Source organism: Canis lupus, chromosome 4, assembly GCF_048164855.1.
Source record: "Canis lupus baileyi chromosome 4, mCanLup2.hap1, whole genome shotgun sequence".
Classification (NCBI taxonomy): Eukaryota; Metazoa; Chordata; class Mammalia; order Carnivora; family Canidae; genus Canis; species Canis lupus.
Genome location: NC_132841.1, coordinates 72,214,655 through 72,235,924, shown reverse-complemented (window position 1 = coordinate 72,235,924; position 21,270 = coordinate 72,214,655). Strand labels below are relative to the sequence as shown.

Below are 21,270 nucleotides of genomic sequence, written 5' to 3'. Positions count from 1 at the left end.
GCCTGCCTTTGGCCCAGGGCGCGATCCTGGAGACCTGGGATCGAATCCCACATCAGGCTCCCGGTGCATGGAGCCTGCTTCTCCCTCTGCCTGTGTCTCTGCCTCTCTCTCTCTCTCTCTGTGACTATCATAAATAAATTAAAAAAAAAAAAAAGGAGTTCTAGCAAATTTTGGAGTGGAGTCTTTTGGGCTTTCCACATACAGTATTATGTGATCTGTGAAAAGTGAGAGTTTGAATTCTTCTTTGCTGACTTGAATGCATTTTATTTCTTCTCGTCTGGTTGCTGAGGCTAGGACTTCTAGTACTATGTTGAGCAAGAGTGGTGAGAGTGGGCATCCCTGTCATGTTCCTGACCTGAGCAAAGCTCTCAGTTTTTCCCCATTGAGGATGATAGTAGCTGTGGGTCTTTCATATATGGGCTTTATGATGTTGAGGTATGTTTCCTCTATCCATACTCTGTTGAGAGTTTTTATCAAGAATAGGTCCTCTACTGGGGCTCCTCGGTGGCTCAGCTGTTTAGCGTCCAACTCTTTTGATTTCAGCTCAGGTCATGATCTCAAGATTGTGGGATCAAGCCCCACATCAGGCTCTGCACCATTGTTTCCTTGTTGATTTTCTGCTTAGATGATCGTGTCCATTGCTGTAAGTGGGGTGTTAAGGCCCCCTACTATTACCGTATTATCAATTAGTTTATGTTGTTACTAATTGATTTATATATTTGGGTGCTTACAAGTTGGGAGCATAAATATTTATAATTGTTAGATCTTCTTGTTGGATAGACTTCTTTATTATGACATAATGCCCATTTTCATCTCATATTATAGTCTTTTGTTTAAAATATAGTTTGTCTGATATAAGCCTTTTGTTTAAAATATAGTTTGGCTACTCCAGCTTTCTTTTGACATTAGCATGATAAACAGTTCTCTATCCCCTCACTTTCAATCTACAGGTAGGTAACTTTAGGTCTAAAATGAGTCTCTTGTAGCCAGCATATAGATGGATCTTGTTTATTTGTTTTTTATCCACTCTGACATATAGTCAGATTGATTGACTGAGCATATAGTCCATTCACATTCAGAGTAATTATTGATAGATATGAATATGAATTTGGTGTCATTGTATTACCTATAAAGTCACTGTTCCTACAGATTGTCTCTGCTCCTTTCTGGTCTTTGTTACTTTTGGTCTTTCTTTCCCACTCAAAGAGTCCCCTTCAATATTTCTAGCAGAACTGGTTAGTGGTCATGAACTCCTTTAGTTTTGTCTTGGAAACTCATTATCTCCCATTCTGTTCTGAATGACAGCCTTGCTGGATAGAATATTCTTGGCAGCATATTTTTCCCATTCAGCTTGTTGAATAGGTCATGGCACTCCCATCTGGCCTGCCAAGTTTCTGTGGAGAGATCTGCTAACCTTATTTGTCTTCCTTTGTACATTAGGGCTTTCTTTTCCTTTGCTGCTTTCAGGATTCTTTATCTCCGTATTTTGCAAATTTTACTATGATATGTCTTGGTGTTGGCCTGCTTTTGTTGATTTTGATGGGAGTTTTCTATGCCTTCTGGATTTGGATATCTGCTTCCTTCCCCAGATCAAGGAAGTTCTCAGCTATAATTTACTCAAATAAACCTTCTGCCCCTTTTCTTCTCTTCTTCTGGGACTCCAATGATACAGATATTATTACACTTTATAGAGTTGTTGAGTTACATAAGTCTACATTTGTGATCCAATATTTTTCTTCCCTTCTTCTTTTTAGCTTCATTGTTTTCCGTAATTTTATCTACTACATCACTTATTCATTCTTCTGCTTCTGGCATCCTTGTGGTCATTACACCCGGCCGGTTTTGCATCTTGGTTATAGCATTTTTTATTTCAGTCTGACTAGTTTTTATGTCTTCTATTTCTGCAGTAAGGGACTTCCTGGTGTCTTCTATGCTTTGCTCAAACCCAGCCAGTATACTTATAATTATTGTTTTATTTTTTTTTTCATAATTATTGTTTGAAATTCTGGTTCAGGCATATTACTTATAACCGATTTGATTAGATCCCTGCCCATGACCTCTTCTTCCTGCTTTTGGGGTGAATTCCTCCATCTTGGCATTTTGTCTCTGTCTTTGGTGTGTTATAAAAACTAGTTATGTTTCCTGCTCCTGAGAGTAATGGCTATATTAAGAAGAGGTCCTATGCCATCCAAGGCCTGGTCCTTCATGAAGTGTTTCTGTTGTATGCTGTGTGTACTCTGCTATTGTGTTTTGGCTGCTCTTTCCCTCAGGTTAGTCCTCTGCAGAGTCTCTCCCCTCCTGCAGTGGGGAGTATCTGGACCTTGTCCAGTGTGTGGCAAGTTTTAACTAGGTGTGTTTTGGTCTGCTTGTCAAAAAAGGCTAGGTCTGGGGCACCTGGGTGGCTCAGCTGGTTAAACATCTGACTCTTGGTTTCAGCTAGGGTCATGATCTCAGTGTCAGGAGATTGAGCCCCATGTCAGGCTCTGCACTCAGCATGGAATCTGCTTGAGATTCTCCCTCCCTTCCCTCTGCCCCTCCCTGCGTATGCTCTGAGAGGAAGAATGAACAAACGAATGAAAGAAAGAGGCTAGGTTCTATGTCCCCAGAGCTTAAACTCTGCACACTCTATGGTCAGTAGTCTTAGTGAGTGCAGAGGGTTTGTGCTGGTCTTCTGGGGTAAGGAGCTGCTGCTGCTCTCTCAGTCACACTTGCCCTAGTTCAGAAGCACCTGCAGAGCACAAACAGGTGGGGCTTGGTTTAAGTGGCTCAGGCCTCCACTGTGGGATACGATGTTGCTCACTGAAGTCCGTCTATACTGATGGGGAGTGCAGAATGGCATTACCTTGCTCTCTTGTCCCCAGAGAGGGGTGTTCATGCCCCCACTGTTCAAGAAGCCCTCAGAAGAGCGAACAATCTCCCCTCCTGTGTTTCTGTCAGATCCTTGCCTTCACCCTGTTTGACCTATGGGCCCACCTGGGGGTGTGGTGCTCCTGTGTTTTTATCTCAGGCATACCAGCTGAGTTTCAAAATTCCAAATTTTAGGGACCTGGCACAGCACAGTGTCACACTGATCCTCTGTGGGAGGGTCTTGCTGCACCGTGGCCACTGCTGCCAGTTTATCCCAGAAGGACAGTTGCACAAACACGCACAGATTTGGAGTTTATGGTCAGCAGAAAGCTGGGGTCCAGTTAGCTGCCCTCAGCAGCTGCCTCTATTTGTATGCTAATGAACAGGGCAGCCAATGACCCACAGGAGAGTCAGCCCATCCTTTGAATCTAGGCATTGACTTTCCCTTTCTAGCTATTAAAGTCCTACATGGCATCTTCTTCCAGTACAAGGTTATCATGTCTACACTGAAAATCTATTGTTTAGTGTAACCACCTTCATTAATTACTCTAGCTAGATCTTTTGGATAACTTGCTGGAGCTTCAGCACTTGCTACTTCATCTTGCACTTTTATGTTATGAAGATGACTTCTTTTCTTAAACCTCAGAACCAACCTCTGCTTAGCTTCGTACTTTTCCTCTGCAGCTTCCTCGCCTTTCCCAGCCTTCAAAGAATTGAAGAGTCAGGGGCTTGCTCTGGACTAGGTTTTGGCTTAAGGGATGTTGTGGCTGCTTTGATCTTCCATCCCAACTACTAAAACTTTCTTCATACCAGCAATGAGGCTGTTTCATGTTCTTATCCCTTGTGTGTTCACTGGACCAGCACTTTTAATTACTTTCAAGAACTTTTCCTTTGTATTCACAACTTGGCTGTTTGTTGCAAGAAGTCTAGCTCTTGGCCTATCTCAGCTTTCAACATGCTTTCTTCATTAAACTTAATTATTTTTAGCTTTTGAGTTAAAGGGACAGATATGTGACTCCTTCACTTGAACACTTAGGGGCCATTGTGGAGTTAATTGTCTAATTTCAATACTGTTGTGTCTCAGGGAATACGGAGGCCCAAGGAAAAGAGAGAAATGGGGGAACAGCCAGTTGGTGGTAGAGTAAAAAACCACATATTTATTGATGAAGTTCAGCATCTAATATGGGCATGGTTTGTGGTGCCCCAAAGCAATTACAATAGTAACATCAAAGATCACTGGTCATAAATCGCTATAACAAATATAAAGACAATGAAAAGGTTTAAGATATTATAAGAATTATCAAAACGTCAAAGAGACATGAGGTGAGCAAATGCTGTTAGAAAATAATGCAAACGGATTTGCCCAACGTGTGGTTGTCGGAAGTCTTCAATTTGTATAAAATGCAGTATCTGCAAAGTATAATAAAACAAAGTGCAATAAAACTAGGTATGCCTATATTAACTTTCAGTTATGAAGTAAATAAGGCCTGAGGAGCTAAGGTAATATCATTGTAACTATAGTTGACAACATTGCATTACAGAACTGAAATTTGCTAAGATAGTAGAACTTCTCTGTCTCAAAAAACAAAAAAATGTATATCAGTGTTGAACTGTGTTAACTAAGTAACAGAAATCCTTTCATTATGTATATGTATATTAAATCATCACACCGTATACATTAAATGTCTTACAACTTTGTCAATTATACCTCAATAAAGTTGAGAAAAACAGAAAAAAATGAGAAACTATTGGAATTCTCCAAATATTAAAAAAGTTCATTTCCCAACTACTTCACCATACATAAATTTGTTTTCAAAAAAATTCATCTCCTTACTTTTTTTTCCAGTGCAACAGCAACCATTCAATCAAAAGACATTTATGTAAAAATATTTGTTCTTGCAAACAGATTAAAAGAGCACCCTGCTAGCTGCCACTGCGTAGAGGAGAGAAAAAATAGCTACCAAGCATGAACTTATCTACTGATACCTATCTGCCTTTCTAGGTTTGGTTCTCTAAATTCTAGCCAAGACTATAAGAAAAATGATCCCCTAATGTATATGATTAGACACCAGAAATAAAAACTGTGTAGAGGCCTAATCCTTCTTCCTCTGAACCAAACCTGAAACTTGAAAGAGAAAGAATATAAATGCAATACCACTCGTAGTATCACTTAATATTATCTCACTTTTATTCCTTTTTCGTTCTTATAAATACACATAAAATCTCAAAACCTCAAAACCTCTATGAAAACACCCTAATTAATTATTTTTGAGAATTAAGGGAATCACTTGAAGGAAAAAAATTGTGTTTTTTGCAGATTATAATCAACACTGTCATTAACTTTGTTACGTTGTGATTCTTTAATAGATGAAGAAATATGAAAATAGTTTTAATTTACAATGAGAATTTTCATTTGTATGCAATAAAGAATTCAGGTACTTACCTCTAAAATGATATTTTTTGCCTTATATGTAGCAAAATATGGTTGCTCCAAAAGCCACAATGATGTAAGAATGGCAGCTGTAGTGGTCTTTACACGAATGACGGGACTATACTCACTGGATAACTCAGTGAGACTAGGATCACAGAGCAGTCTTCTATCAGACCACCTTATCATCCATTCCAGCAGCCTTCTTATACTGCCAAAAGTGTCATTTAGTGCTAGAGGAAGATCTTCTTGAGGATTAATATCACTGCACTGAATTGCTTTGAAAATACATCTTCTAGTTTTGTTGGATTTGGGAGTCCAAAAAATATGGTTTGACAATCTCTGGATCACAGGTTTCTCCGAATTGGCATCTTGTATTCTGTAAACTGACTTTTGTTTTAAACCGAACAATCCACTCGTCCCTTCATATTTATCAACTTCATTCAAAGGGTTCTCTAAAACTGGCCTGGTTCCCTGATTAACTGGCACTGCAGCTGAAAGTACTTGGTTTTCTGCTTTTTCAGACTCATATGACTCAGAAGCAACAACAAAGCAGGAGCCAGCTCTAAATATGTTCTGGCTTTTGGTTTTGCCTTGACGTCGTTTTAATGTTGTATGTACATCAAAAAGTAAAGAATTAAGCTCATGTTCTTTAAGATGTCCAGAAAAACTGGTTAGAAATGGAATGCCAGGATCCTTGGAATCAAGTAGGTCTCTTTCAAGAACGTAACTCAAGAAGAGATCAAGAAATTTAATATATTCATCATCATCACGTTCAAATTCCCAAACACCTACTACAGGAAGCGCATTTTGTAATAACTTTTCATGATCTTTTCTTTCAAGATTTTCTTTCTGATTACATATCTTTTTTTCATTGGACTTATTTGTCAATGTTAATTCCATGTGATTTGGGGTATTTCTAGCAAAACAAAATTGAAAAAGACAAAATTAAAGATTTAATCACTAAGATGCAGAATTGACAGCAAAGATTCTCTCCACTGATTGAATCATATAAATTTTTTTTAATGCCTCAATGTCTTTCAAATGAGGGGGTTAGGCTAAATGATCTCTAACTGTTTACTAGAGCCAAACATTCTGAGTCAAAAAATATAACACATTAATATTAAGAGGGAGAAATTTGTGTTAAAAAAGACTGAAATGTGTTCACAGAAATTTCGCTTTAAAAAACATGAATGGGGGGATCCCTGGGTGGCTCAGCAGTTTAGCGCCTGCCTTTGGCCCAGGGCATGATCCTGGAGTCCCAGGATCGAGTCCCACGTCTGGCTCCCGGCATGGAGCCTGCTTCTCCCTCTGCCTGTGTCTCTGCCTCTCTCTCTCTCTCTATCTCTCTCATAAATAAATAAATAAATAAATAAATAAATAAATAAATAAATAAATAAATCTATCTTTAAAAAAAATAAAATAAAATAAAAAACATGAATGGGGACACCTGGGTGGCTCAGTGACTGATTGTCTGCCTTCAGCCAAGGGAATGAGGCTGGAGTCCCGGGATTAAGCCCTACACCAGATTCCCGCCCAGGGAGCCTGCTTCTCCCTCTGCCTATGTCTCTGCCTTTCTGTGTCTATCAAGAACAAATAAATAAAATCTTAAAAAAATAAATAAAAATAAAAGGCATGAATGTTTTTCCTGGGGGAAAAAAAAGGTCCACTAAGAGGTCACAATTTAGGAATACAAAGTCAATAAAAATCACAAGTCAGGGATCCCTGGGTGGCGCAGCGGTTTGGCGCCTGCCTTTGGCCCAGGGCCTGATCCTGGAGACCCGGGATCGAATCCCACGTCGGGCTCCCGGTGCATGGAGCCTGCTTCTCCCTCTGCCTGTGTCTCTGCCTCTCTCTCTCTCTGTGACTATCATAAATAAATAAAAATTTAAAAAAAAAAAAAAAAAAAAAAAAAAAAAAAAATCACAAGTCACCAACATACATCTTCATTTATGGTTTCTGGTTACTTGCATCGGCCCCTCTCAGCTTTCACAACAAGCAGGACTACCCTCAAGACTCTACTACACAAAAGTTGGGAACTTTTTCTAAAATTTCTGCTGCTACTATATCTGTTAGGCAAACCCTTTAACTGTCAATCATAATTACTTTTATTTTTTTTTTTCATAATTACTTTTAAATCAATTTCCTTTCAACATGGTCGTTGGGGAAGAACACAGATTCCTAGTTCCCTCAATAAAAGAAATAAAGCGTTTGTGTCAGGCCCCGGAACTAAAAGTGCCATGTCTCTTCTTATTAAGAAGGCACAGAAGCAGCCTCCACTGTATTCCTGTGCTAACACCAAAATTGTTTGGTGAAACAAGCACATCATTTATAATACTATTAGGTATGGTTTAAGCAGATGTTTACATTTGAAGTAGATAAAATTATTTCACTGAAACAAGATTATGGTCCATTATATAGCCTTTTAGTCATGACAAGGATAAACTGCACAGCAGATAATGGAATCAGAAAGAAAAAAAAAAACTAGCTAGAATAACAGAAGTTTAAGTGAAAGTAAGAATTTCTAGAAAATTTACAGACAAGTTTCAAAGATGAATGTGCAATTTCCTTCCCTGGAAACCCTTAAAAATAATACAGCTAATCTAAAAATCCTTAATTATTTAAATCTAAAGATTACTTTTTAAAAAACTAAAATGGGGTACCTGGGTGGCTCAGTTGATTAAGTGTCTGCCTTCAGCTCAGGTCATGATCCCAGGGATCGGCAGGAAGTCTGCCTCTCCTCCTTCTCCCTCTCCCTCTGCCCCTCCTCCCTGCTTGTGCTCTCTCTCTCTCTCTCTCAAATAAATAAAATCTTTAAAAAAAAAACAAAAAACCTAAAACTAAAAGCTTTAGAATTTCATCTCTAGATGAACTCTAGAATTTCATCTACTTACCTGATTTTATACTATCAGGTAGCAAAATTATTTCAGGCCTCAAGAATATTTTCAATAAATTTTCAAATTCATTCTACCCTCCTAACATCCCTGTGAGTCAGGGAGGATAAGACATCATTCATACTGCTAATAGTGCAATCAGTGAGTGGCAAGGAAATCAGCTCCTCTGCTGCATGAACATACTGAAAATATTTTTTTCCAAAGGAAGTGAATACTTGCTATTAAGAGATCTCAACTGTACCTTTTTTCTTCAACGGACCATGCTTCCGAGAAGGTGTCTGCTGTATCTGCATCGCTGTGGACTAGAGGATTCCCCAGTTCGGTGAGTGTGCTCCTGCTCAAGCTCAGTCCCAGAGAAAACCTATCAAAACCTGGAGCCTCGGCTTTTTCTTCTTCAATTGGTTCCCAGATATTCATCTCAAAAGGACCTATATTCCTCTCAACACGTTTTAGGGCTTTCACTCTCACTTTATGAATAGAATGCATAATAACAGACAACATTTCCTCAGTTTGGGGACCTAAAAAACAAAAGGCCTTGCAGTAAATTAAAATGTTTCAACTCAAGACAAAGGGGAACCCAAGTCCAGTCCCTCCTGGGAACATGGAATCCAACTGATAACTAAGACTTATTTCCACATTCTTACAGAGCACGCTTTCTTCAGTGTTTATTAGAAAGCTATGGTCCGCATTTTAAGGTAGAATTGCAGAAAAGAACACAAAAGGGACAGAATCCAGACCATAAAAATGTGTGCCCTAGAAAACAAACAACTGAGACGTAATTTATCTATTTCAGGGCCCCTGGGTGGCTCAGTCGGTTATGCATCTGGCTCTTGATTTGGCTCAGGTTGTGATCTTGGGGTATTGGGATGGAGCCCCATGTCAGGCTCCAGGCTGGGCATGGAGCCAGCTTGGGATTCTCTCCCTCTCCCTCTAGCTCTCTCTTTATCCTCACTCACTCTCTCTCAAGTAAATAAATAAATCTTAAAAAAAATAAAAAAGCAGCAATTTAACTATTTAAAAAATCAGACAATTAAAAAAGAATCTCTACTATTTTTCCATTCCCAAGAGTGGTAAATAAGAGAAAATGAGTATAATTTTAGCCAAAGAAACAAGGACACTTTTCTGACTTAAAATAATGGGAAACATGAAGAAGGAAAGTTTTTCAAGGTTGTCTACAGAAAAAAATTTTAAACATTATTATACATAAACAGGACATTTTAGAGAATGTCAAAAAAGTCTTAAGAAAAATAAAAGCCATATATATATCAATGCAAGAATGTATAATCATAGGACATAACTTGACTTAAATACTAGATTGCAGTTATAAAAAAAGAAGGTAATTTGAATTCTTTAAAAGTTTCCACATTGTGATTGTAGTTAATGTCACAGAATTGAACACTTGAAAATAGTAAATTTTCTACTATGCATATTTTAACAAGAAAAAATTCCACAAAGGCATCTTGAATGTATAGGATAAAATTAGAAACACAAATAACCATAAAGGAAGATGAAGAACACTAGTTCTCAATAAAATATCCATATTACACAAAGTGCTATATGCTCATTTTATATATTTTATCTTATTTAATACTCTTTGCGTGTGTAAGAGAAAGAGAGAGAGCACGTGGAAGGAGGGGCAGAGAGGAAGAGAAAGAATTCTAAACATTCTCCATGCCCAGCGAGGAGTCCAACATGGGGCTCAATCTCACAACCCTAAGATCATGACCTGAGCCGAAATTAAGAGTCCACTAATTAACTGAGTCACCTAGGTGCCCCTTAATCCTCTTTTAATTTACATTCATAAGGTAGATATTAATATACTCATTTTACAAATATGGAAATGAGACCCAGAGAGATTGAGCAACTTGCCTACCGTCACACAATTATTAACTGACAGAGGCATGACATGAAGTTAGCTTTGTCTGGTTCCAAAGCAAAATTGGTGCTTATTTCTGCCTTCTCATACTATCTTCAAAGAAAGGAGAAATATGTAAAAACATAAGCACTAGAAATCACATGCTTTCAAAAGAAAACAAGAATCTTCAGTAATTCATCTATCAGATATCTAAGAAATGACAAATACTACCTTTCACCACACAGTGTCTGAGTCTCTGCTGAAGAGAGTGATATTTTTCTCTTAAAGGAACCCTTATATCCTCAGGATTGGGAAACGCTTTCACAAAAATTTCTGCTACCTTCAGAAAAAGTAAAAACACGGGTTTTATGAGCAATATCACTCTCAATTAAAACAAAAATCCTTTTAAAGTCTCTGATTTTCATTTAGTTTGTTTTCACCTACATTCACATTACCTTTCTGATTGGTGGCAGTTCTCCAATAAGGCTCAAAATTAGATCTTGAATAAGTTCTTCGATATTAGAAAACCGAGAGAAGGGCAGCATTCTGTACGCCCACTCCACTGCGCTGAGACAGTGCTCAACCATACAGGAATCAAACTCCACTTCGAGGTCCTAAAAGGATATTGAGAAAAACGTTTCCTTTTCACTTTAGATGGATAGATAAAGATGAGTTCAAAAGAGTTTGTTATAGACAGTAAAATCTTCTAATCAAGCAATAACTTCCCAAGTAACATTTGTTCGTCTTTCTTATTCCTGTGCAGAGAAATACCTTTTTTCCCTCCACGTTTTCTCTTGCTTTCTGATATTGTCTGCAATTATAGGATAACTTATCACGAATATGTAGCATCCAACACAAAGCACAAAGTTCTCTGAAGCAACCTAAATTGGGAATACAAATATGAGAGACTGGATGAGTATGTACGTTAATGTAGAACAACTTCACCACTGCTTGTTTTTTTTGCCAAAATAAATGTCTCTATTTTGTTGATTATAAGAGAAACATATATTCATTGCCAACACATTATATAAAAGTCATGTAAACCCTTACAGAATTTTTATGCACAAATATTGTATGCATGGCAGTTGCCTAAAAATATTGAAAACATTTTTCTAAATAACTTACTCTATTTACTAGTAGTTTCTTTGCTCTAAGCTTCATAGTATTTTGTTGATAATGCTCAAAACCAATATACACAGCTCTACTTAATACTGTAGGGTTAATTTATTAGGAAAATTCCTTATGATAGGCAACTAAGTTTAAAACTTTGCAATACTAGAAATAATACTTTCCATTATTAAATGACTTTTTAATTAAAAGCAATAAAAGTATGCAAAGATATATATGATCATACTATGTATGCTGTGGTGAAATAGGTCTTTTTTTTTTCATTTAATATATCCTGGATATCTTTCCATGGTGGTAATATATACATATACTGTCTTTTCACTGCCAGTGTAGTATTCCATTGCATAAAAAGTTCCCCAAATCAATTGTAAATTGTGTCATTATTAATATTTAGGCCTAATTTCTACACAAGCAGTTCATTTTGGACAAACCTATTGCTTTAACAGAAACTTCATCAAGCTTGTGGTCTCCAACTGCTCCAGGTCGAAAGAATGCTACACCTCCTTTACAGTAATTAAGTAATGATTGAGGGAAAGGACTCAATGAAGGAAGAGATCCTTTCATTCGAATCTGAAAGAATGATAAAATATGTTAATTATCAGTCATCTAAATCTATTTTTAAGGAAACTATAAAGGAACAAACAAGGCAGGTAAGAGAAACCATACAGAATAGAAAACACAGCATGGTTCTTATACCATATAAGAAAATATCCCTGAAATGAGCCATAGTTTCAGAAACTTGACTCACAAATTTAATTCAAAAAATTCACTAGGCTAGGTCACAAAAGTGAAAAGAAAGTTTCAACGAAATTTTTTTCATCTCTCAGTTTTGCCTATATAGAAAGAATATAATGCTATTTGTCCTGACTTTCCCCAAAGGCATAATAAAGAAAAAGAGAAATTTAAGTATCTCTTATCCAAAGTAAAACTACATGCAGTACCTAAAAATAAATATGACAAAAGCTCTACCTACCTATATAACTTTAAAAAACTTGAGTGACAGGATTAGAAAGTCACCATTTGGCAATTCCTAATAAAGTACCGACTGCAGCAAGGATCATCAATCAATGTCCAATTAGGTAAAAAGTTGCTGGGTTGATGGAGAATGTGAGTGGGTAAAACACAACCCAAACCCTTGAGTCTATCTCACCATCATTAAAAGTGAAATAATAAAAAGTCCTATGTGTCACATGAAATGATATAACAGGGAAGTATACAACACCATTTATGAAGGACTCATTTCTAAGAAAATGTGAACCAGTGCAGCCCGGGTGGCTCAGCGGTTTAGCGCCGCCTTCAGCCCAAGGTGTGATCCTGGAGACCCGGGATCGGGCTCCCTGCGTGGAGCCTACTTCTCCTTCTGCCTGTGTCTCTGTCTCTGCCTCTCTCTCTCTCTCTCTCTCTCATGAATAAATAAATAAAATCTTAAAAAAAAATGTGAACCTGATCAAGCCTCTCTACCTCAAAGAGTATAGAGTAATTACTAGTTCATGGGGAAATAAAAGGAAAGAGGAATGAGTTAAATGACACTAAATGGATACACTATCAAACATACAGAATATGGTACAGGACAAATTACCAAGTTTCTCTACAAATCAAGAAGAGAAAAAAAATTAAAGGAAACTACTATAGAATAAAAGAAAAGGAATCTAAGAGACAGTAACCTGAAAAAAAGGATTAGCAGCAGGCTTGTAATCTACTTTTTCCCTCTTCTATTCACTTCCACAAAGACACAATCTCATCAAATCCCCTTGTAAGCATGCTAATGACAGACCTGTTATCAAACAAATTAACAGTATGTACTAGATGTACAGAACCTAGCTAGGCTGGTTATTATAAACATAGGATACATGGATTTATGGAATATGGCTTGCTGGAAATGTCACACGAGTTATATAATTAAAGAGATCTAAAAAGGAGATGTTCAGTAACTGATTCAGTTCTCTTTTGTGTTAAACAGAGGCCAGGTCACATTCTTTCACAGCAAGAAAAACCTTGGGAACAATATATGCAATTGCAGTTTTCACCTGTGTCTTTTAGGTATATCCTTGAAATTATTGGTATAAAGTTTGAGTCAGACTTGATAATATAGTCCTTCCTATAATCTCATAACCAAACATGGGTGAACCTCATTCGGACCTTGATTCCAAAAAACCTACTATAAAAAAGACATTTTCAAAATAATCGGGGAAATGTTATTAGGACCAGGTATTAGATATTAATAAGGAATTAGTTAACTTTGGTATAATAATATGGTAGTTTTAAAATATGTCCACAAATTCTTTAAAACTCATCCCTTCAAAGGTAGAGCCTAACTTCCCTCACCTAGAATATAGATCATACTAAGTAACTGGTTTCTAATTAACAGAATATAGAAGTGGTTATATTGATTTCTGAGATTAAGTCTTAAAACCATTGTAGCTTCCACCCTGCAGTCTTTTAGATCACTTGTTCAGGAAGCCTCCTGCCAACAATGAGCACCAACCTCTTAGCCATGTGCATGAGCAGTCTTGTAATCAGATCTCTGGTCCCTGCCAAGTGTTCAAATTCCTGTAGCAACAGTTCACATTTTGGCATGCAACTGCACGAGAAATGTGGCTTTTTGCTTTCATGAATAAAGACCTTATAATTTTGGTAGCAACAAGTGTTCCACCATCCCAACCAATTAGAAAACATCAATTTACTACAACTAAATTTGTAATTAAGTTATATGCTCAATAAAGTCTAAATGAAGGAGGTAGAGAATACAGCAATAAAGGGAATCACTTATGAATCATACATATTTCTGTAAGAATGGATCTCCACATTTTTGGTACCTCTCCCAAATTCAATAAATTCATGGGCTATCAATAAAACTATCAGATAAATTTGAGGAATACTGAATTAGAGGGAATCTGTGGGTCACCTCTGTATATAGCCCAAGGATTGACAACAGCCTTAAAGATAAGCCGCAAGTCACATGGGGCACTGGACAATTACAGTGCCAATGAGTATACACACAAAAGCTCTGGTCTATGGCCTGTTCATCCTAGGAGGCATGTCTTCAGCTGTGTTGCTAAAGTCTTAACACAGTCTTAAGGCTAGCTGAGTTAATTAAAGCTAGATTAAGTGAGATTACTGCTAGGATTTGTACATAAGACCAAACTGCAATGCAAATCTCATTTCCAACTTTATTGTAGAAAACTGTTTACTTAACCAATTTTTAAAATGAAGTTTCCGGGAAACCTGGGTGGCTGAGAGGTTGAGCGTCTGCCTTTGGCCCAGGGCCTGATCCTGCAGTCCCAGGATCAAGTCCCGCATGGGGCTTCCTGCGTGGAGCCTGCTTCTCTATGTTTCTGCCTCTGTGTGTCTCTCATGAATAAATAATTAAAAATTTTTAAATAAATAAATAAATAAATAAATAATAAAATAAAATTAAGTTTCCTGTAATAAACAGACTCAATAGATCTTGAAACTATTAAAACCAATCTTTCAATAAGAGAGGAAAACTCTTTGCCCTTCTTACTAGACATACTTTAAAAACAATTTTGGGATGACAAGATACAGAATGGGTATAGTTTTATGTTATATCTTTATGGTAGCTGTATGCAAATTTTACAAACCTTTCTTTTAAAAAGCCTAATTTTTAAAAACAATTTGGTAACTTCTCAAAGTCTCTCTAAAGGTTCCTACTAAGAAAAGTTGTAGATTCTTGTTTTAAATATAACCAAGGACTGGGCCACCTGGGTGGCTCAGTTGGTTAAGCATTCAACTCTTGATCTCAGCTTAGGTCTTGATCTCAGGGTCATGAGTTTAAGCTCTGTACTGGGCTCACAAGGGGCATAGAGCTTATTTAAAAACAAAAACAAACAAACAAAAAAACAAAAACAAAAGAAAACATTTAAATATAACCAAGGGCCAAATTAAAGGTATTTGGGACTAATAATACTTATTTCCACATTTCAGAGAGACAGACAACAGGCCCACAAAGAACTTGCAGCTGGATAAGGAACATGAGCAGATGTCCCATTTGGCTATAGATCAGATAAGGATCCAATTACAACTCAGGTGAAGTCAGTGCAGAAGGGGATGACAGCTCCAGACTCAACTGAATCGCACATCTTAGAAGATAGCAAGGGGGAGACTCCAACTGGTGGAGATTACTGAAAGGAAACACACAGCCAAGAACTAACTTTAACATCCCAGAGTATGACCCCACATCAGCCCCCATAGAACACAGATAATACCTCAGGATGAAGTGGGGGGGAAATCCCTAAATTGACTTTACATCTTCAATAATGGTGGGAAAAAGAAAAAAAAGTAACTAAAATTACCTGGAATTAATTATGTTATGCTTTATAGTGCCAGACAGAATGGGACTAACAAAGAGACTCAGTACAGTGTCCTCTTTCAGCAGACCAGAAGAACTAGACTGATTAGGTTGCTTATTATAAACAAACCTGAAATCTATGGATTTATAGGGTAGGATTTCTTAGGAAAATGTCAGTATTTATACATATTAATAAGTATTAATATATTTAAATAGTTTAACATAGCACATGAGTGACTAAGACATTTCCACACCTTCTGCATGACTTTTCTCGCCCATCTCAACTGCAATATGTACCACTGTGCCACAGGAAAAGAACACCGGGCTGCCCGGAAAAGCAAGAGGATACGTTGAAGGATTCCAGACACCTTTTGGCGGTTTTCTTTCTCAGCTTTTAAAACAAGATCATCGCCATCTTCCTGAAGAAAACAAAACAACTGATTTTAGTAGCTAGTAATATGAAAATTTTGAGGGTTGAGGTGAAAACAAATATAGTGTTTCTCAAACTAAAATTTTCTTGGAGATTTATAAAAGAAATTTTGAGGGATGGCGTCAGAGATTTCAACTATAGCTATTTCTAGTGTCAAGGAAATATTTCTCTCATCTCAAACAATGTAAAGGGCTAAACTGACCCTAAACCCAAGTCTTCCCCTATAACAGTTAAAGCCCACCACTCCTGCCTGACTGCATTGGTAGAATGTTACATAGAAGGCTCCTTTCAAGAATGTCATTTCCCTTCCTCTGCCTGGAAAAATCTTTATATTTCAATGTCACCCTCTGTGAAGCCCTCCTGTTCTGTGTGACTATGACACTTTGCTTAGACTTCCATGAGAGTTTTTACTGATTTGTTCTGTACTGATTTATGTTTCCCATTACATTGAGATCTACTCAAGAGCAAAGACCTTGTCATTTATCTTTGTATTATCACAGTGCATGGAATAATGTCCAACATGTAATAGGATCCAATAAATATTTGTTGAATAAATACTATCAAGTCAATAAGCCAAAAATTAATTTCTCAGAGAATGAGATAATGTATTATAAATATTTGCTTCCCCATCATCCTACTATTACCACTTCTTCATTGCCTTCAATTTTTAATTGAGTATCTGCCCCTCCCTGACATTGCCTAGATGATTTAATGAGAGCTGATCCTACATCCCCAGCTTCCAGGGAATGGACTGCCAAACAGAACCTTCCATTCTCCTGGGCCAAGAGTGAATCTCCATACCCTTACTTGGAATCCTGGTGAAAAATACTTCTGTTTTTCTTTCTCCCCTTCCTTCTCCCTCTAGATATGGACAAGGTATCCTTAGACCACCCTGCTCTCACAAAAACAGCCAGCCTTAAGCTGAAGCTAACACATTAAAAAATAAACTAGAGAGGAAGAGCTCAAACCTATGCTAACATAACTGAGCCAGAAAGCTATCCTGCTACTAGGCTTCTTAATTATGCCAACCAATTTGGATCAAGTTTTCTATTATTTCCAACCCAAAGGATTTTAATTTTAATAAAAAATAATAAAATGAATCACTACTAAGGATCATAACCACTCAAACTAGTATCAGCACAGTATATTCCAAAAAATGCCTTAAAGGTTCTTATTTCTAAACCAATACACTGAAGACTCAGATGTGACAGAAAAAATGAATCACTGAGAAATACAATGGACTATTTATTCCTCCCATGTATAACATATTACATTTGAAATATCAATAAAATATTTTTAACCCATTGAAACATAACCTTAAATATAACAAATAAGAATATAAAAAAAACTAAAAAAAAAAAAAAAACCAAATACAGATAGAAGTTGCTAATACTAAAACATTAAGTAGTAAAAAAAAACAATACCAGAATCACTTCAAAATATTAATCAAGGGGCGCCTGGGTGGCTCGGCGGTTGAGCATCTGCCTTTGACTCAGCGTGATCCCAGAATCCTGGGATCAAGTCCACATCAGGCTCTCTGCACGGAGCCTGTTTCTCTTTTCTCTGCCTGTGTCTCTGCCTCTCTCTCTCTCTGTCTCTTGTGAATAAATAAAATCTTTAAAATAAATAAATTAATAAAAATAAAATTACTGAAGTAAAAAATATTAATCAAATATTAAAATAATTTAAATGTAAATAATTTGCATTAACACTTTAACTCTTAAAGTCAGCTAACATAATGTTATGAGAGCAGAGAAGTTCCTGAGAGGAACATTGTACTGCTCTTTACGGCAGAACTATCAACTGAATAGTGAAGGAGAAAAAAATGATGTATCAAATTAAAAAAAAAAAAGTATTTCAAAAGAGGCAAAGACAGGGCACCTGGGTGGCTTAGTGGTTGAGCGTCTGGCTCAGGTCATGATCCCCAGGTCAGGGATCAAGTCCCGCATCAGGCTCCCCAGAGGGAGCTTGCTTCTCCCTCTGCCTACGTCCCTGCCTCTCTGTCTCTCTCATGAATAAATAAATAAAATCTTAAAAAAAAAAAAAAAAGGCAAAGACAATGAGGTGAATAAAAGACTGAAATAATGTATGGCTTCTAAATTCTGATATTCATTTTTGCTACCCTAAACAAATGTCTATTTTTTAAAAATCTGGACATAGAGTACTCTCTCTTGATTTTATTAGTGCCATAATTTTAACATTGATTGAGTGCTTACATGTGTCCTCGGCCCTGAGGTAAAACCTATTACAGGCTATCTCATTTAATCCTCACAATAATGCTATTACAGGTACTATCATCATCTACATTTCTCATATAAGGAAACTTAAACAGGTCAGTGCATTACCTAAGATGATACAATTAATAAACAGCAAAGCTGGGATTCGGAAGTTTGTCTTTAGGGCTTTCATTCTTAACTTGATTATTATCGTTAAGTTGGTTATCTTAAAATTCGTACAAAATCAAGTTTAATGAGTTCATCTAATAAAAAAAAATCAAGTTTAAGTTAATTAAAATATTAAACATTTAGCTTACTTCACTAAGAATAGCTGGCTGAGGACAATATAACGGAGGAGCTGGTAGGTACAAGCCAACTGGCACCAAGCCCCACAGTCTCTTACTCAAGTCCTTGGCAGAGGTGACCAGGAGCTGAAATGTCTCTGATAGAACATCTGCATCGGCCATAACTGCTGCTTTCAATACTTCTTGCACTGAACCAAATAGCAGATTTACATCTTCTTCTTCAATGGGATCTACCAAACACAAAATCAGGTAAATTAAAGTTTATATTATGCTGATCCTTTTCTGTAGTGTAAAATCTCCTATCTGAAAAAGCCAATCATCAAAAACAAACATACTGGATGACATGCAAAACAGGCCAATTTCTAGGGAGAATTTAATAACTATTCTGCTACCATTTTTTTTTTTTAGAGAGAGAAAATGCATGGGAATATGGAGGGGTGGGTGCAGAAGAAGGGGCAGGAGGAGAGGGAGAGAGAATATCTTAAGCAGGCTCCATATCCAGAGCAGAACCCAATGCAGGGCTCGAGCTCACAACCTTGAGATCATGACCTGAGCCAAAATCTAGAGTCAGATGCTTAACCGACTGAGCCACTCAGGCAACCCTCTTCTGCTACTTTAAGATTATAGGCAATTAGAGCATAAGACCTTTTCCAAAATTACATAAGATAGTGTGATGACAACTATATAACAAAAATATACTTGGAATAAGTCCTGCGTCAAAAAATAATACATGAAAAAATAATGGGAAAAATGTCAAGAAAGACACGTAAATAATATACAACCTTATGTGAATGAAGGCAGTGGGAAAGTAATTTTTTTCTTTTTCTTATTAGTCCACCATAGTATTTTTTTTTTTTAAGATTTTATTTAATTACTCATGAGAAACCTACAGAGAGCAGCAGAAACACAGGCAGAGGGAGAAGCAGGCTCCCTATAGGGAGCCTGATGCAGGACTCAATCCCAGGACCCCAGGATCACAACCTGAGCCAAAGGCAGAGATGCTCAACCACTAAGCACCCAGGTACCCAGTACTTTTTTTTTTTTTTTAAGAGAATGCATGCATACGAGCATGCACATGAGTGAGGGGGAGGCAAAGGGAGAAGGGAGAGACTCTTAAGCATGCTCCATGCCCAGCTTGGAGCCCAATGCCGGGCTGGATCTCACAACCCTGAGATGAAATCTAGTCAGACACTTAACCAACTGAGCCATCCAGGTGCCCCCACCATAGTATTTTTTAAATAAAGGTTAGTAAAAATGACATGTCATACAGCTAAAGAAAAACCAAACAAAATAGTCCTACTATCTGGATTCAACTATATAAATATCAGTATATATGTGGACATGTCCCAGAGGTAAAATGCAAGGAGATGCTGGTGATAGAACTGGAGATTTAGGGGTTTTTATATTTAAAGCATCCTTTAACATATAGAATATAATATGAAAACACTCATGTATCAACTTTTCATCCTTGTCTGATATTAACATTGTTGGTATATTCAGTTAATTTTTTTTAATGTTACCGATACAGCAGAAATTTCTTATTGTACCATTCATATTCTACTCACTCTCACCAGAGATAGCTACTAGCCACAATCTGGTATTGGAATTCCTATTACACAAATGTTATGGCCTCCTATTCTGTACTCTATAAAACTTGACCTCTTTCATATTTTCTTCTTTTATATATTCCAACTCTTTTTATCTATTTTGTATCTATTTTTATCTTTCTCTCTGTGTGTGTATATATATATACATATATACCTAGAATATATATAAATATAAAGTATATATAAATATATATATGTATTTACCTATAGTTCAAATTCATTTTATACTTCACTAACCATCTGCTGAGTTTGTTTTTAAATCAGTTTATAAGGTATAATTTACATATACTAAAATTCATCCTTAAGTATATAGTTCAATGAGTTTTGGCAAATCTATACAGCCCTGTAAGAACGCCATCACCCCAAAAAAGTTGTCTTACACCTTTCTTTTGGCAACCACTGATCTGTTTCCTGTCCTTATAGTGTTTTTTTTTTTTAAGATTTATATATTTATTTGAGAGAGGGGGAAGCAGAGGGAGAGTGTGAAGGGGAGAGAAGCAGATGGAAAGAATCCTTCATGCAGATTCCCCGTGTGGAACTGACATGGGGTTCAATTCGACAACCCATGAGTCTGATAATCAACTGAGCCACCTAGGTGCCCTCCTTATGGTGTTACTTTTTATTTATTTTTTTTTTAATTTTTTTTTTTTTAATTTATTTATGATAGGCACACAGTGAGAGAGAGAGAGGCAGAGACACAGGCAGAGGGAGAAGCAGGCTCCATGCACCGGGAGCCCGATGTGGGATTCGATCCCGGGTCTCCAGGATCGCGCCCTGGGCCAAAGGCAGGCGCCAAACCGCTGCGCCACCCAGGGATCCCCCTGGTGTTACTTTTTAATAACATGGCACATAAATGGAATCAAACAATATGTAATCTTTCCGACTTCTTTCATTCTGCACAATGGTTCTGCAATTCATCTATTTTGTTGCATGTTATCAGTAGTTTACCTCTCTTCATTATTATTCAATTGTACAGATAACTGAAATTGGTTTATCCATCCACCAGTTGATGAGCATTAGAGTTGTTTCAAGTTTTTGACTATTATGAAAAAAGCTGCCATGAAATTTGTATACAGGTCTTTGGGTGGTTCTATGTTTTTATTATATTTAGGTAAATACCTTAGGCATGGAATCCACTGAGTTTTTATTTCCTCTTTGTTTCTGACTCCTGGAAATTTCCCCCACTTTCTCTATTTATTAGCCTTAAAATGTGTATTTTTATGCTTATGTTTTATATTTTACCTAGAAACA

General features: G+C 36.9%; 1 protein-coding gene across 32 annotated transcripts in view; it reads right to left on the bottom strand.

The window, feature by feature from the left end:
• The window catches only part of CPLANE1 (ciliogenesis and planar polarity effector complex subunit 1), a 137,439-nt gene that overhangs the window by 75,730 nt on the left and 40,439 nt on the right, over window positions 1-21,270 (bottom strand). For all 32 annotated transcript variants that reach the window (XR_012030245.1, XR_012030249.1, XR_012030248.1 and 29 more), the window contains 8 exons: window positions 18,425-18,642; window positions 15,716-15,880; window positions 11,584-11,722; window positions 10,796-10,905; window positions 10,480-10,638; window positions 10,256-10,364; window positions 8,411-8,687; window positions 5,291-6,194 (listed from right to left, as the gene is read on the bottom strand). Coding sequence is in view for 29 of the 32 variants with exons in the window: in XM_072824844.1 (XP_072680945.1) it covers window positions 5,291-6,194; window positions 8,411-8,687; window positions 10,256-10,364; window positions 10,480-10,638; window positions 10,796-10,905; window positions 11,584-11,722; window positions 15,716-15,880; window positions 18,425-18,642 (2,081 nt within the window). In the remaining 3 variants the exon portion in view is untranslated. The remainder of the gene's footprint in view (window positions 1-5,290; window positions 6,195-8,410; window positions 8,688-10,255; window positions 10,365-10,479; window positions 10,639-10,795; window positions 10,906-11,583; window positions 11,723-15,715; window positions 15,881-18,424; window positions 18,643-21,270) is intronic.